Source organism: Vanessa cardui, chromosome 11 (genome assembly GCF_905220365.1).
Source record: "Vanessa cardui chromosome 11, ilVanCard2.1, whole genome shotgun sequence".
NCBI lineage: Eukaryota > Metazoa > Arthropoda > Insecta > Lepidoptera > Nymphalidae > Vanessa > Vanessa cardui.
Window position 1 is genome coordinate 30,120 of NC_061133.1, and position 14,717 is coordinate 44,836.

The following is a 14,717-nucleotide window of genomic DNA, read 5'->3' on the forward strand; positions in this document are numbered from 1 at the left end:
TTTAAAGCTAATATTAATTTTCTTTATTTGGTTGTGTTTTGTAATTAATATATAAGTAATATAAATAAAATTAGGCTAATAAATTCCTAAATCATAAAAATGATAACTGTATCATATCATTAATTGTTCATACGCATCTTTTTTTGTAGATTTTTATTTATTTATATTTAAAATAACAATAATAATATATCCACTTTTTACAATATAAAGGGTTTAAAAAACGTAGAAGTAAAAAATGTTTATGATAACCGTAAAACAACAATCAAAATGCGCTGAAAGTTTAATAAACGAGATTTATTCAAATTTTGTGTATGGCAAGCTTGTTCCTTCTGACAGTTATCTACAGATTATTTTTTAAATTAAGTTCTGTGCTTGTTGCGACTATTTAAGCGTATGCTTTTGTACCTGTACTCTGGATTCTAGACTCTTTGACAATTGAAAATATATGACAAAATATTATTGACGTTTGAATAATAATTGAAGTTAAAATAGTAGAAGTAAATTTTAAAAGCCACACGAATTGTTTTCTTTCTAAACAGACTAAAATTATTATACATTAAAAATCCTAGTGGCAGTGCTAAGTAAATGTAACAAATTCTATTTAAAATCTACGAAAATTGATAGATTTTGAAGATCTTAAATAGGTCCCATATAGGTACTAAAATTTTCGTCAAAGCGATGTGTTGGCAAGAAAAACAAATAGTACCTATAACACACAGCGCATTTTAATGTAGGTAAGTATGTTATAAATAAATTTAATTTAACATATAGATTATGATTTTTTATGAAAAGTATAAATAATGGTACAGTATTCGAAGCTTATCGAATAATATGCATATTGTTCGATGCCCGGCTTTTATTACAACAACTGAATATAGTATTTGCCATATTTTAATATATCTTATTTATTGTCATAGGTTTTATTGTAATTTCATTTTAGGTATTTCTTATATATATATAGGTCCATAAATCATTAACGGAACCAGTTTATGACTTGTAAGTTAATTTGAAATTAAACACCTATTAATAACATGTTGCAAATGTATTTTTTTTAAATTTAAATAGTTTGTAAGATACAATTGGATTGTAAGAAAGAAATATATAATGCAACATTTAAATGTAACAGTAAATTAGAATTAAATATAATTATATTGTTTTTTCAATAGATAAACTTTACATAAGTTTTGAAAACAATCTCTTGGGTCAGCTCCCTATCTCAGGTAAATGTGACTTTATTAACCTATATGGTCTTTCATGACAGACTTTGATGCGTTGTAATTTTATTATAATACTTTGTTACACTTTAAAAATGTACTGTACAGTTTGCTAATAATGAAATGGATCAATGTATTTCATTGCTTGCATTTGGGCCAGAGAGTGACATATCCTGGAAAACAGAATGACATATAGTTAGCTACTAAGTCAAGTACAGTACAGACAAATACATTAAATTATATATTTTGTAAGGTTATTTTAGTACTTGTTGTGAAACAACACAATTAAAAAAGTTGAAACTAGGAAATATGTGTAAATTCATTAAATATAACATGTATTACAATATGGATGTATCATATTAATATCATTATCCATCATAAATGTTGTAATTATCATTTTGTTCTTTCAGTATAAGAGTGTGGTGGTTGGAGCGCATGGGGCGCGGAGGACGCGTGCGGCTGGCGGTGGCGCTGGTCGTGGCTGCCCTCTTGCTGTGGGCGTGGCGAGGCTCCGACCGGCATGGACCTATCACGAGTCTCTCGACGCGCGGGGTCGGCGCCCCGGTGGAGGGCCGCGAACTCCCACTTATATTCATTGGTGGGGTACCACGATCGGGCACCACCTTGATGCGAGCTATGCTCGACGCTCATCCCGATGTCCGCTGTGGGCAGGAAACGCGAGTCGTGCCAAGAATTTTGCAGATGCGCCAGCACTGGATGCGTTCTCAGAAGGAGAGTGTTCGGCTCGAACAGGCAGGCGTGTCGAAGGCGGTGCTCGATAACGCGATCGCGGCTTTCTGCTTGGAAGTGATAGTTCGTCACGGCGAGCCGGCGCCGCGGCTGTGTAACAAGGATCCTCTAGTTCTTAAGATGGGCACCTATGTGCTCGAACTTTTTCCTAACGCTAAGTTTTTGTTTATGGTGCGCGACGGCCGGGCCACTGTTCATTCTATAATCACTCGCAAGGTAATGAAGAGTTTATTCTTATAAATATACTTAGTATAATTCAGTGATGAAATGTCAGTTTGAAAAAAATAACTCTGCACAGGTAACGATAACGGGGTTTGACCTGACGAGCTACCGGCAATGTCTGAGTAAGTGGAACCACGCCGTGGAGCTGATGTACCAGCAGTGTAAGACGCTGGGCCCCACGCGCTGCCTGCTGGTGCGCTACGAGGCGCTGGTGCTGGCGCCCGAGGCCACGATGCGCCGCGTGCTCAGCTTCCTCGACCTGCCCTGGGACGACGCCGTGCTGCATCACGAGCGATACATAAACCAGCCTAACGGTGTCGCATTGTCCAAGTATATAACTTTGTTTATATTTTACGATAGAAAATAACAATTTGTTGTTGTTGTTGTTTCAGCAATGTCAATTACAACAAGCTTTAGCTAACTCATAATTTATCATCCTGATTAGATACACGTATTATTTATTTTAACTGTATAATAATTTGTAGCGTTTCTTCCTATGATAAATTACTTGTATATTCCTGCCACTATCTCCAGTTTAAAAGGTGTCTAGCGAGTGTACTGTGTCTTTTGTCGTATTCTTATACCTTACTGTGCTGTGTTTAGCACTGTTTCATATTCTATCTCTAAAGTCAACTAAATGTTGGTACTTGCAGGATCCAATAGTGAGTCATATAACAATGGCTGTTTCAAACACTTAACAATTTGACACTTTAAAATCTGACACTAGCGGGTTCTAATTATAAATAATTTAAGATGTATGTATTATTTAATAGAGAGTTAAGTAATCATAGAGATACGTATATCTTAGTGTATATTCGCCTGCAGTGTGGAGAGGTCGTCGGACCAGGTGGTGCGTCCGGTGAACCTCGACGCCCTGGACAAGTGGGTGGGCCAGATTCCGGCTGACGTGCGTGCCGACATGGCGGAGCTGGCGCCCATGCTGTCGGTGCTGGGCTACGACCCGTGGGCGAACCCGCCGCGGTACGCCGCCTCAGCGGACGTGTCGCCCGACCGGTCGCCCGACCAGTCGCCCGACCGCTCACACGACTCGCCCGTCCAAGCCCCGAACGATGAATCTCCGCGAGCGCCTCATCCGCCCTAATATAAAAATATTATTCTCTCCATATATTCTTTGATTCACCCTTTAGTGTAGTTCGGAAAAAAAAAACTAGCTTGAAGTATCAAACGGCAAATTCCTGTTAATACCTATTTTGGTAAATTACAGCCATTAAAGCGTTTTCGTGTTAACGTTCGTACGTTATTTGCGTTGCGATTTAGATAACACAAATGACATCGGTTAGTAACTGATAATTTATTAACAACACGATAATAGGTAGTAACTAAATTAAAACTAATGAGCTTTATTAGACTGACCTTAACGATATGATTTTGATGAATTTTATCTGTTCAATTTCTACTCAGGTACATTTGAACATAAAATCAGAAAAGTTTTTATGTACCTAAACAGCTTTTAAAAATCAATTGATCTTTAGCCGGGATATCATTTTTCCTTCTATCAAAATAGAAAAATTAAGAAAAGCAAATTTTCATAAGTTGTGTACATTACATTGTGTGTTATACATTGCGTATTTATTAACGTACGAAAATCTACATTCCACGTTCGCCACGATTAATATATGATATGATGTCAATGCCCTCTTAACATTGATGTACATGTCACAGCAACGACGCTAATTAGCCATTCAATGAAATGCCTAGCAACAACCACTGGCCTGCCGTTCATAGAATAGGGGTTAGACTTATGGTTTTGCTTTACTTTCCATTTTCTCGAATCGTTTTAAAAAGTCCAACTTTATTGGATTTTCCAGGTACTAATTTAGACATTGGTAAAAGAATATTGCAATTTTAACCTAAAAATTGGGTTGTTTACCAACAATTTCGAAACTAAGTAGTGGAAGATGTATTGGCCGGTGTCATTTACATCGTCGCCGCTGGTTAAACAGCACCCTTAGCAAAGTGTCTACGCTGTTAATTAAAAATATAAAATGGTAATTTAATCAGTTGAATGCGACTTATATACGAAATCGTTGCACGGCCATCTAGGAGAATTATAGTAAACTAACCTAGTAACATGTTTTACTGATAAAAGCGCCATCTTACGAAATGCACGTGTACTGTTTAGTAGACAAAGAGAATTATGACAATAATATTACACATTACTTAATATAGGTGTCGAAACTAAGATGACTATTTTGATGGACAATTTCCAAAGTAGTTTTAATGTGAGAGTTATGTCCAATATGTTTTAAAATAATTATGGTTATATATTTTATTATTTTTATTTATTATTTCAACGCTCGCTAAGTTACTAGTAGTAGTTTATATTGTTTGGTTCAACTTTCAAGCTGACCTAGGTTGCTGTTGAATGTACCATAACATTCAAAAAACAACACTTAGATAACTAGTGAACATATGAGAATCATTATAAGCGGATAATAAAGTCAAAAGAGAATACTTGGCAAAAATTGATCCCAGGACCTTGAGAATGTCGACGTAAAATAATTTAAACAAGTAAAAAGTCAAATGGTATCTAATTTTGCAGTCCTCGAAAGAATTTCTACAAATTTTTTCAAAGATAAAAAATATATAAATTAATGCGTGTGTGTTTAAACTATTATCGCTTATATACAGATACAATACTTTTTATTTCAATTTTGAAATGAGCAAGTATAATAAAGCTCATCTCATCTCAGAGCTCACTTTTCGTTTGTTGTATCCGACGCGATGGTTGTTTGTTTAGTTGTAGCGTGTATCAGTGCTTCAGAAAGTCGACGAGGCTTTCCTTTACGGTGGGCTTACAACTTGATGAGTGGGCACGCACTCGCAACGAGTCTCCGCCTCTCCGAAGTCTCCGGCGGTCGCTCACACTCAGTGCCGCACTAGCTCCCGTAGCGAGAGGTCGCGCTCTCTGCGTAACAGTCCTCTTCACACGTGCTTATTCGCTCTCGACGGGCGAATATGTTTCAATTTTACGGCCTACCAGTGAAGTTATATATCGTGCGGAAAATACGTCCTATTAAAAGGAAGTAACTTTAAAATATATTGTGTTTTTCAAGGATTCGTCATGCAGTGTTCGGAGTGTGTTCATAGTCGGTGAGAAATTTGCAATGTTAGTGACAGCGGCAATCGCTCTTCTCTGCTCGTGGTTGACGGCGGCCGGTGGAGCGCGTCCTGCGGCCCTCGATGTGCCGCGCTGCTGCCCAGTCGACCAGGCGCTGCCAGCCGAATCGCTGCGATCTGACCTGCTGATCGCAAGAGAGGTGTCCGCCGCCTGTCGCCCGACACCGGACGCTCTTCCCTGGGCACCGCTCGTGTATGCACCGGCTCGAGGCTCTTTCCTGGAGCGTGGCCGGCTGCCAGTGCATTGGCGATTAGCATATTCTCGCGTACCTGCCTGTCAGGAACTTCGTGTTTTGCCTGAACATGCTGCACCGTATGCGCTTCTTGCAAACAATGGATCGCTGTTGATGCGCGGAGCGGCTCTTGCGCTCCCACCTGAACGATATTGTGCGGATGCAGTTGCTGCTCTCGTTTGCGCCGAAGATGCCGGGGGTCGCGGTCCTTCCAAGTGTTGTGCCGAGGGGCGCGCTTTCGACGGTGCGCGTTGCGTGGAGGACGAAGTTCAAGCGTTGGAAGCTTTGCACGAATTACATGAACTAGCTAACGGAAGTGCAGTGGGTGCCGGTTGGCCGGTCTGTGCGGAGGGCTCGAGGTATGCCGTGGCAGGTGCGCTGAGAGGCTCGAAACTGTTTGAGGACGGAGCGTTGGAACTCCACGGAGAAAACTCCCGATTGGAGCCGGGTGAGTGGTGTGCCGAGGCGGTCGCTGGCGAAAGCGGTACGCGGGTGCTGGCGTGCGAGGCAGCAGCGCGCTCCTCTCGGCCGGCGCAGACGGCTCGACACGCTCTCTACGGCACCGGGCTCGCTGTGGGAGCTATATTCTTGGCAGCCACTCTGGCGGCTGGCTTCGCTTTGCCGGCGGCTCATCACGCGCTGCACTGGCGATGTCAGACCCACTACGTCGCAGCGCTGATGTTGGGCGATGTGCTGCTCGCCGCTACACAGCTTGCCGGCGATAGAGTGCCGCCTACGCTTTGTCGCGCACTTGGTGAGAATATTGTTCTCCTATCCACGAGTTCGGTAGTCCTGTCAGTTCTTTGCAATAATGTGGTATAATCATTCTGTGCATGTGCGGTTTAATGCGGTGCGGTGCAGCTGTGTGTATGCATTTCCTCTTTCTGTCGGCGTTCTTCTGGCTCAACACTATGTGTTTCAACATCTGGTGGACATTTAGGTGAGTGATCTGGCAAAGTATACAGCAAAAAATAGCACACGTTATCTTACCTTAATTAAAAGTTATGTTCATATACTAGTAAATTAATCAATAAAGGTATACTAACGGTTAACTCTCTATTCAAGAAAGTAACGTAATAACAAAAATGTGCAATATAAATCTTACTTAAACCATTTAATGTATGTTTGCTGATGTCCATGTATGTAGTTAGGGCAGATTTTATAGGTTATTGTTGAATGGGAACTCAAATCAATAGAAGTATCGATATATATCGATAGGGTTCTAATTATACTTCTAGCTATTAAAAACTATTTCGTTTTTAAATTAGTAAGTCTTAATCGTCTTTTAATTACTTTATTAAATAATTCTACCGTAAGTAAGGAAAGATTAAGAAACAATGATTTGTCACTAACAGTAATGACGGGTGTAATTGTTACTGTAACACACAGGCGACAGGAACAAGTTCGTACTTAACTGTACCTATGTACTCGTATAAACATCGAAACCAGCGTTTACTGACTCAAATTCATCATAGTGATACTACATCAGTTTTAAATTGTCTCAAAATATCAATTGATTGCATTCCTCTGGAGTAATTCCTTTCTTAATCACGATTCGTTCATTCGGTCTCTGATTAATTAACGAAATAATTAATGTGATTCGACATATTATCTAATCCGCCTCTAGAGTTTAGACTGGTCGCTTCATTCCGCAAGTCTTATTATAGTTTTATTATATATTTAGTCAAATCAATATAGATTTTACTTGCATAGTAAGTGTATTGTTGTGTGGACTGCGGATTTGGACCCGGAAAGTGATTAAGAAATAATTTAAGTACATTTTAATACATTGAGTCTGCTGTGTGAATCTTATGTACCATATTTCATAATTGATGAAAAGGAATTGCTTCTTATAACAAGATATTATTTACTTCGATAAATGGTTTAAATATAATGAGCATGCACGAAGTAGGTATGTAAGTAGCGAGTGGTAACGCGCTGTGTTGCGGCACTCAGAGATTTCCGGCCGACGTCCCTGGAGCGCGGGCAGGAGGCGTGCCGGCTGCGCGTGTACATGGTGTACGCGTGGGGCGGGCCGCTCGTGGTCGCCGGAGCGGCCGCCCTGCTCGACCGCTTGCCGCCCTCCGCCGCGCCCGGCCTGCTGCGACCACGCTTCGCCGTGCAGCGATGTTGGTTCTACGGCGATATGGAGATCCTCGTGTACTTCTTCGGCCCCGTCGGAGTATTGCTGCTCGTCAACCTCGCGCTCTTCATCTCCACCACGAGGCAACTCACTTGCGGACTCTGGCGACGCGACGAAGTCAAGTCCACCTCAGAAAGGTAAATGACCGCTGACTGGCCGATGGTTTATGGATTACATACTTACATACGACTGGCGTTACTTAATGTATATTATGTCTGTCGATAGGGCGGCTCTCGGTCGCGTCTGCGCAAAGCTGGTGGTGGTGATGGGCGTGACGTGGGGAGCGGACGTCGTGTCGTGGGCGGCCGGAGGGCCGGAGTACGTGTGGTACGCGACCGACTTGCTGAACGCGCTGCAGGGTGTGTTCATCTTCCTGGTGGTGGGCTGCCAGCCGCACGCGTGGGCGGCGCTGAAGCGCGCGGCGGCGGCGTGGTGCGCGCGCGCGCCGGGCGGGGCGGCGCACTCGTCGTCGCACCTGCCGTCGTGCGGGGAGTCGCTGACGCACACGACGGCGGCGCCCGCGCCCGCGCCCGCGCCCGCCGCGCCCGCGCCGCCGCGCCTGCCCATGGAGACCGTGTGCTGACCGCGCTCGCTGCGATCGCGAATATTTATTCTACAGTATTATTTTTGTACTCTAGTAGTTAACGATTACGAATGTATGATGTACCGCGGTACGCGTCGCCGTCGAGCGATTTGAGGCTTTGTATATACGTATTTTAGTCGGCCCGCGCCTCGTACGTCAGTGTACACGTGTTTGTATATGTATATGTGTTATTTATATGATGAACTCTATTGACGAATCGTCATCGTGAACGTCTTGCCCGTTCGATTGGCTGTTGAAATAAAAATGATTATAAAATTTATGAAATCTTTAATTTCTGACCTCCCCACTCCCCACTCCCCGCTGCGCGCCCGAGTCACGTCCTAACTCAAATTATAAATAGTCTGGGGAAAAGGAAACGAAAAAGGTGCTCTATAAATGGAAGAAATAATACGTTATTTTCTTCTGTTCGCTTCATCGACACTAAATAATAAGATATTTATATTAAACGCTTTTCCGTCATTTAAACCATGTTAATATTTTGTACGCGGTGTGCAGGCTGAGTGAGATTACATCGGTTTGTGAATCAATCTTTGTATATCAGCGGTTGCTTAAATACTAAACAGCTTTTTATTTTACACGTTTATATTACCTGACCTGACTTCGCATTATATCCCTCAAATATTATCCCACTAATAGGTTGCCTGTTCGTCGAGAGCGTTCTGTCGGGACGAGCGCGCGTTTATATCTTTTGTGCGGCGCGGCGAAGCTTTCTCCGCCTTATGCAATCGTACATGTATTGGCCAATATTCATTATTGTACATGGATGAGGTTTTCTGGTAGATTAGTTACAGTAGAATTGTTAAATGCGTTACAAATACAAAGAGATAACTTATTTTGTTATTGACATTAAATCTTTATTCATAGTAGGTATATTCGTGTCTAACTTAACGAAACATTTGTAAGGAGCCGTAGAGTGGATATAGAAGTGACGAATTCGTGCGACTAGCGTTCACTCGTTTGGGTGACACCGTGACTGTCGTCGTGTGACGAGTCGCTTTTGTAAGCGACCTTACGACGCGACGCACTCGTACGTGTTGCGCATGCCGTTTAGAGTATCGACAGCACAAGAATCCAACCGATAAGCCCTCATGACATTGCCTTGACACGCTCGCGGCACGTCGGAACACTTGCAAGCGTTACGCTGCTAATTCGTCAATGATATTATTGTAAAACGTCAATTATAGGAATGCAAGCCATATCTCATATCGACGACCGTGGGGCTGACTGCTCGGAGCACAGAAAGAGCGGTGAGAGGAGCTCGCCTGTTGTATTCGTTGACGCGGACGCTGGCGGCGAACGGCCTTTTTTCTCTCCGAATACGATCATATGATAATACGTTACCAATTAGGCCGTTCCTTTTGTAATTTCGATGACGTGACATAAAGGGGATTTGTGACTAGCGAAATATATACCTTTAAAATTATAAGCGATCATATTATAACGTACATGTCTTATGCTGTAGATACTATTTATGTATGCAAGTACGAATCATTATTTTAAAGGTCATAATTATAGTCTACCACAGAATATTATAAACTCTTAAAATTAACTAGACAGAGCCTTCAATATGAGACTGAAAGACTAACGATCAAATTGAATTAAAATCAATAATTATATTATATACCGACGACCAAAATGATTACAAATCATTTTGGTCGTCGGTACTTTAAAAACCCAATTGTAACCAAAAACACACTCTTATGGTTCCCCCTCACCAGCATGGTGACGACGATAAGGCTTTGGATCATGGGGCATAGTTTATTTTTTCTTTTCGAATCTAGTGGAGTTTCTACACCGCTTGCGGTCCCTGGGGAGGTCTAAGTCTGTATAGACGAACGGTACAATTATGGTTTGCTGGTAGTGGAGCTCTTTGCGTGGGTGATTTTTTTGGTTTGGACAAAAAAAAAACGCAATTCAGCTTAAGTATTGTTCAAGAGTACAATATTTAAGAATATTAATCAACTCGTATTTCTTAGTCTCGCGATTGTAACAAAGACATGCAAATACCTATCCAGGGACTTGTGCGGTTTGTGCACACGAATGAAAGCTGTGTCGGTAGGCGTGCGCGGCGTGTACATATGCGCCACGCACACACGGGCGCGCGCCGGTCAATTGGCAATAATTGCAATTGCGCCGCGCACCGGCCGCCGATTGCGATTTCAATCTTATTTAAACTCATCATGTTTAGTAACTGACATATTATTCACAAAATATCTTTATTGTATCCCTTGCGAGCCGGGACCGATCACTCAGTGTCCGAAAACAATAACACAGACGTCCAATTATGGCAATAATTAGCTTGATTTTTATAATTTCATTAGAATTATTAATTAATAACATAAGATATCTACCAAAATCGTGCTATGTGTAGTTGTAACTCTTTATTTTGTTCGTACCGTAATAATTTTAATTGGTTTAGTGTGTAAGTGGTAAGCTATTGTTTGTAAGTGTCAGGCGGTCGACATTGAAGCGGAGCGAGGCGAGGTCGGTGGAAAGTGGCGTGAGCACTCGAGCGGGCTCCTCGGCGCAAGCGCAGGCGGCGCGGCCTGCGGGCGCTTTCACTGCGCCGCCGCCGGAATGCGACACACTAATACGAATTACGTATTGAGATTTACATCAATTTTATTCCTTGTTGCATAATTGTACTCACATACATTTCAACATAATTGTACTCTAATACATTTGAACTTGATTTATAACGTGCATTCAAATTACAAATTATGTTTAAAAATTTTGGATTTCGAAAAGGTATAAATGTTGAAAAACAGCCGATGAGCAGGTGTTTCCTAGCGCAGTTTGTTCTCGTTTTGTTGCAAGCGCACGGTGCAGGGACCTGGTTAACAGCCGGCGAGGTCGCGTCGCTACGGCGCGCGGCGGTGTGCGCGTGCGCGTGTGCGTGACACTACCCGCCCGACTCTCGGCCCGACCACGCACACTACTGCCTTTGGAATGTCAGCACGCTAGAGGTAGTGCATAATTGTTGCAAATGACATTTCGGTAAAGAACATCGGCCCCAGTATACACTTACACTAGCAATATAACCTTCTATAAAGATTAACTCAGGATCATTTTAATATTCACAACTTTAATGAACCATTTCGTCGAGACTGGTCATCGCGATGAAGGTTATTATGCAACGATTTGACGAAGAAAGTGTTGTAAATGATACAAGTGCGGTGCGCTAAAGAGGACGTCAGCTTTAGTTAGTATTCCCTGCGCGCGTCTGGCGACGCGGAGCCGGACCCGCGGCAGACCTCGACCCACTGCCGTCGCTCATGTAATGTTCTCATCGCTACATTTTTAAGCTTACGGAGGTTTGTTTTGGCAACATATCGTAGCGAACGATGTCATTGGTTTGAATTTGTCCATAGTTCAGGTTCTGTTGCATCATTAGTGCAGTAGTCACGTCATTATACAATTGTTTTGAATCGAATCAATAACAAAGTCATTCGGCTGGCGGCCCTGACGCGTCGCTCGTTCTCGTACGAAACAAATTGTTTACAATCAATATAAAGACGGAACGGTCGGGCCATTGTGCGCCGCTGAGCGTATTCGAGTGTCGAGTTACATCGTAATCAGGGCTGTCACTCGACGGCCGATGGAATATCTGTTGCGCTTCGCTGCTATCAGTTACGATATTTTCGTCTCATGATAAAATATTCACCTAAGCCCCTTTTTTGCTATTTCCTTTTCTTTTTAATGTGGCATCTAAGATTATTACCTCATTTAGGAAATGTTTTTCGATACATTTGTCAGCTGAACTGTTTGCCAATAATCTCGATAACACAAATATATAGATCTCCAGACATGAGGTTGGTCCGTCCCTACCGATTACAAAAACTATAATTAACGATAAACAAATTTACAACGTTTTTCAATAACACATTCAACAAATACAACGAAATTCAAATTTGTCGTAATAATGTTAATAATTTTCGTTACAAGTGTCATTCCTACTTTTAATCTATCGCCAGCGTTACGTCAACGCGTACAAAAAGAATAAATAAATTTGAATATTGTATTACAATCAATTAGTATTCTACGATATAAATGAGTTTAAAACAAAGCATGTATGTATATTGTATATCTTCCACGTTGCGAGCCGTCGCTTCCGTTACCAATCAACCGTATTTCGTTCGATCGTAATTTAGTCACCGACTGGATAAGGATAACCAGTCAGAGGTTATTATTGACTGAGTATTACGAGCGGGCTTAGTGTATGGAATTGTTTGTGGTTAGCGTTTCGTCGAAATAGGTCATCTGTTCTGTGAGTAAGTGATGTCTCATCCTAAGTGTCGATAATCGCGTTTGGCCGGCGCAGGCGCAGGCGCAGGCGCGGACGATACAGTCGCGGCGCCTGCGCAATCACCTAATGCCGCGATAAGACAAATGTGCCCCTAATGCGCTCAGGATAGTGCTGGCCCAGTTTACTGCCGACATTTCAACGTCGATAACTTAAACATGAGCATTGAATGGCAATGACTGGACGTGGAATATTTATCCCTTACGCTGTGATACTGTTATATCGTTTTATAATTATACGAATTATAGGAGTTGGGTTGTTATGGGTTATAACCGGGTTAGTACAATCATACGCATTACATTTCATCTAGTTTTTAGCTCCTTAAGTGATGGCACAATGAGACGGATGTTGCTCTTAGAAAGGATTCCTAGTAAACGTATTAAGCGCATTGAGCAGTCAAGAGGAGAATAGGCGGCGAGTGTGAATGGCTCTTTCATTGCTGCGGCCGAGTACAATGCGGGCCTGTCCGCCGCGGGCACATTCATACTCCACGCGCCGTCTGCCGGCGTCGAGTAGCTCTGGCCGTACCTACACGTAACTCCGCGGAGATAGCGATCTCGATAGAAAGTTGTAGTCTCCGTACAACTTAATACAATATTTAAGGCGTATATCTATTTTGCGAATAGATATTATTGTAACATAATATATATGTTATGAATTTGCGTGATTTATTGTAGGTACATTGAAACGTTATCAAAATAAATAATATACTTAGCAAGCTTTCCTTTGAAATAGTTTGGCTATGTAACGTTAACGCTAACCGTGACCATGTCGAAGTTCATTGTTGGTCTCGTTCGCTCTTACCGAGCGACAGTGCTACTCTCAAATGTCGTACCGGCGCGGGCGCGGCGGTTCCCGCGCAGTGCAGCGGGCCGGTGACCCGATTGCTTTGTGCGGGACTGTACGTGCGCCTGCGCCGCCGCTACTCATGTTTCCGTCTCACGACTAATTCTAAACGGACTTCTTAGAATCGCTGAGGCTAATTGTGTCTACGGCCGTAACAACTGCGGCCTTATCGGGCAGCCTCTTTATTAGCTAACAGTTCGAAGGCGCAGATGTTGCAATCGACTGGTCTTTTGTTTCTGGCGAATCATCAAAGTCGCCAAACACTAAATAAATACATTTTAACCTGAGCGGCAGTCGCCGAGTTCGGTTTGCTTAAGCTGTATATGTACAATTAATCACCTACCGTCTCTTTGTATTTTTACGCGACCGCCGTTAGCTAGCGGTTACAAAACAGTCCTAACAGTATAAATATTATAGAATTGTTTAAAAATATTTACTATTAAATTTTTCTCAAACATGTTCAGCTTCCGTGCCTGAGACTGAGAGCCAGCAGTAATGTCTATAGCCTGGAGTGGACTACTGCCCGTTTGTGTCGCTCAGCAATCACATAAATTACACAATAATAATACTTATCCGATTCGTCGGCAGTTAATATGCTCACTTTTACTTTCTGTTAATTTCTGTCTCTTGCGGTCCACGCTGGAGGTATTATGTGTAAATGAAAAAATAAGTTGGAATGTTGTATGTTTATGAACAGAATGAAATGTGAGTGTAAATAATTGTTGTACGTGTGTGAGTGGCCGTTCAATGAACTCGCCCAATGTGCTCGCTCGCTGTTACGCAAATTTCGCTTTCAAATATTTTGTCAATTGCATAATTAATAATTTATACACAATATATTCAGATTCCATTATGTCTCGATATAGAAAGTGACGCTCACGTGTGGCGTCTCCTCTAACATATCATACAGATCCCGTTCCCTTCTGAGCCACGAACGAGAGTAATTAGCTATATAAGAACAGCACACTTTCGGCACAAGGTAAGGGTATGTATCACTGTGCCATCCGGCTCGATAATTCGATGTTCTGAGAGGCTCTCACCGGCAGTTATCGTCACCCTAATTATTTAATAATTACGTACAAAGATAATAATTTATTAAAATGTAGCTAATCGTCAAACTAATGACCTGACCTACATATTCATGACAGCTGTATGTTAGTTTGAAGATCATAGTATATACTCGTACAGTCGCCTCGTGTCTCGTGTCTCATTCGCTCTGCCGATGGTTGCCGCAATATTATATCCATTGAAAGCCCTCTCA

The 14,717-nt window shown here is 42.2% G+C and overlaps 2 protein-coding genes across 3 annotated transcripts; both read left to right on the forward strand.

The window, feature by feature from the left end:
• The first annotated feature begins 379 nt into the window (after positions 1–379).
• Positions 380–3,310, forward strand: LOC124533454 (protein-tyrosine sulfotransferase). 2 transcript variants are annotated; one of them, XM_047108735.1, is made up of 5 exons: positions 380–734; positions 1,167–1,220; positions 1,625–2,180; positions 2,263–2,516; positions 3,012–3,310. In XM_047108735.1, exons 3-5 carry the CDS (start codon positions 1,650–1,652, stop codon positions 3,286–3,288), a joined length of 1,062 nt encoding a protein of 353 aa, XP_046964691.1. In that variant the 5' UTR covers positions 380–734; positions 1,167–1,220; positions 1,625–1,649; the 3' UTR covers positions 3,289–3,310. The 2 variants fall into 2 exon arrangements, with proteins under 2 accessions (XP_046964691.1, XP_046964690.1); XM_047108734.1 differs by lacking the exon at positions 1,167–1,220 and having other exon boundaries at positions 382–734.
• A 1,629-nt stretch (positions 3,311–4,939) lies between these two features.
• On the forward strand, positions 4,940–8,566 carry LOC124533453 (probable G-protein coupled receptor Mth-like 1). The gene is made up of 4 exons (XM_047108733.1): positions 4,940–6,314; positions 6,422–6,500; positions 7,517–7,840; positions 7,929–8,566. The coding sequence occupies exons 1-4, from the start codon at positions 5,315–5,317 to the stop codon at positions 8,284–8,286; spliced, it is 1,761 nt and encodes a 586-aa protein (XP_046964689.1). The 5' UTR covers positions 4,940–5,314; the 3' UTR covers positions 8,287–8,566.
• Positions 8,567–14,717: the final 6,151 nt, after the last annotated feature.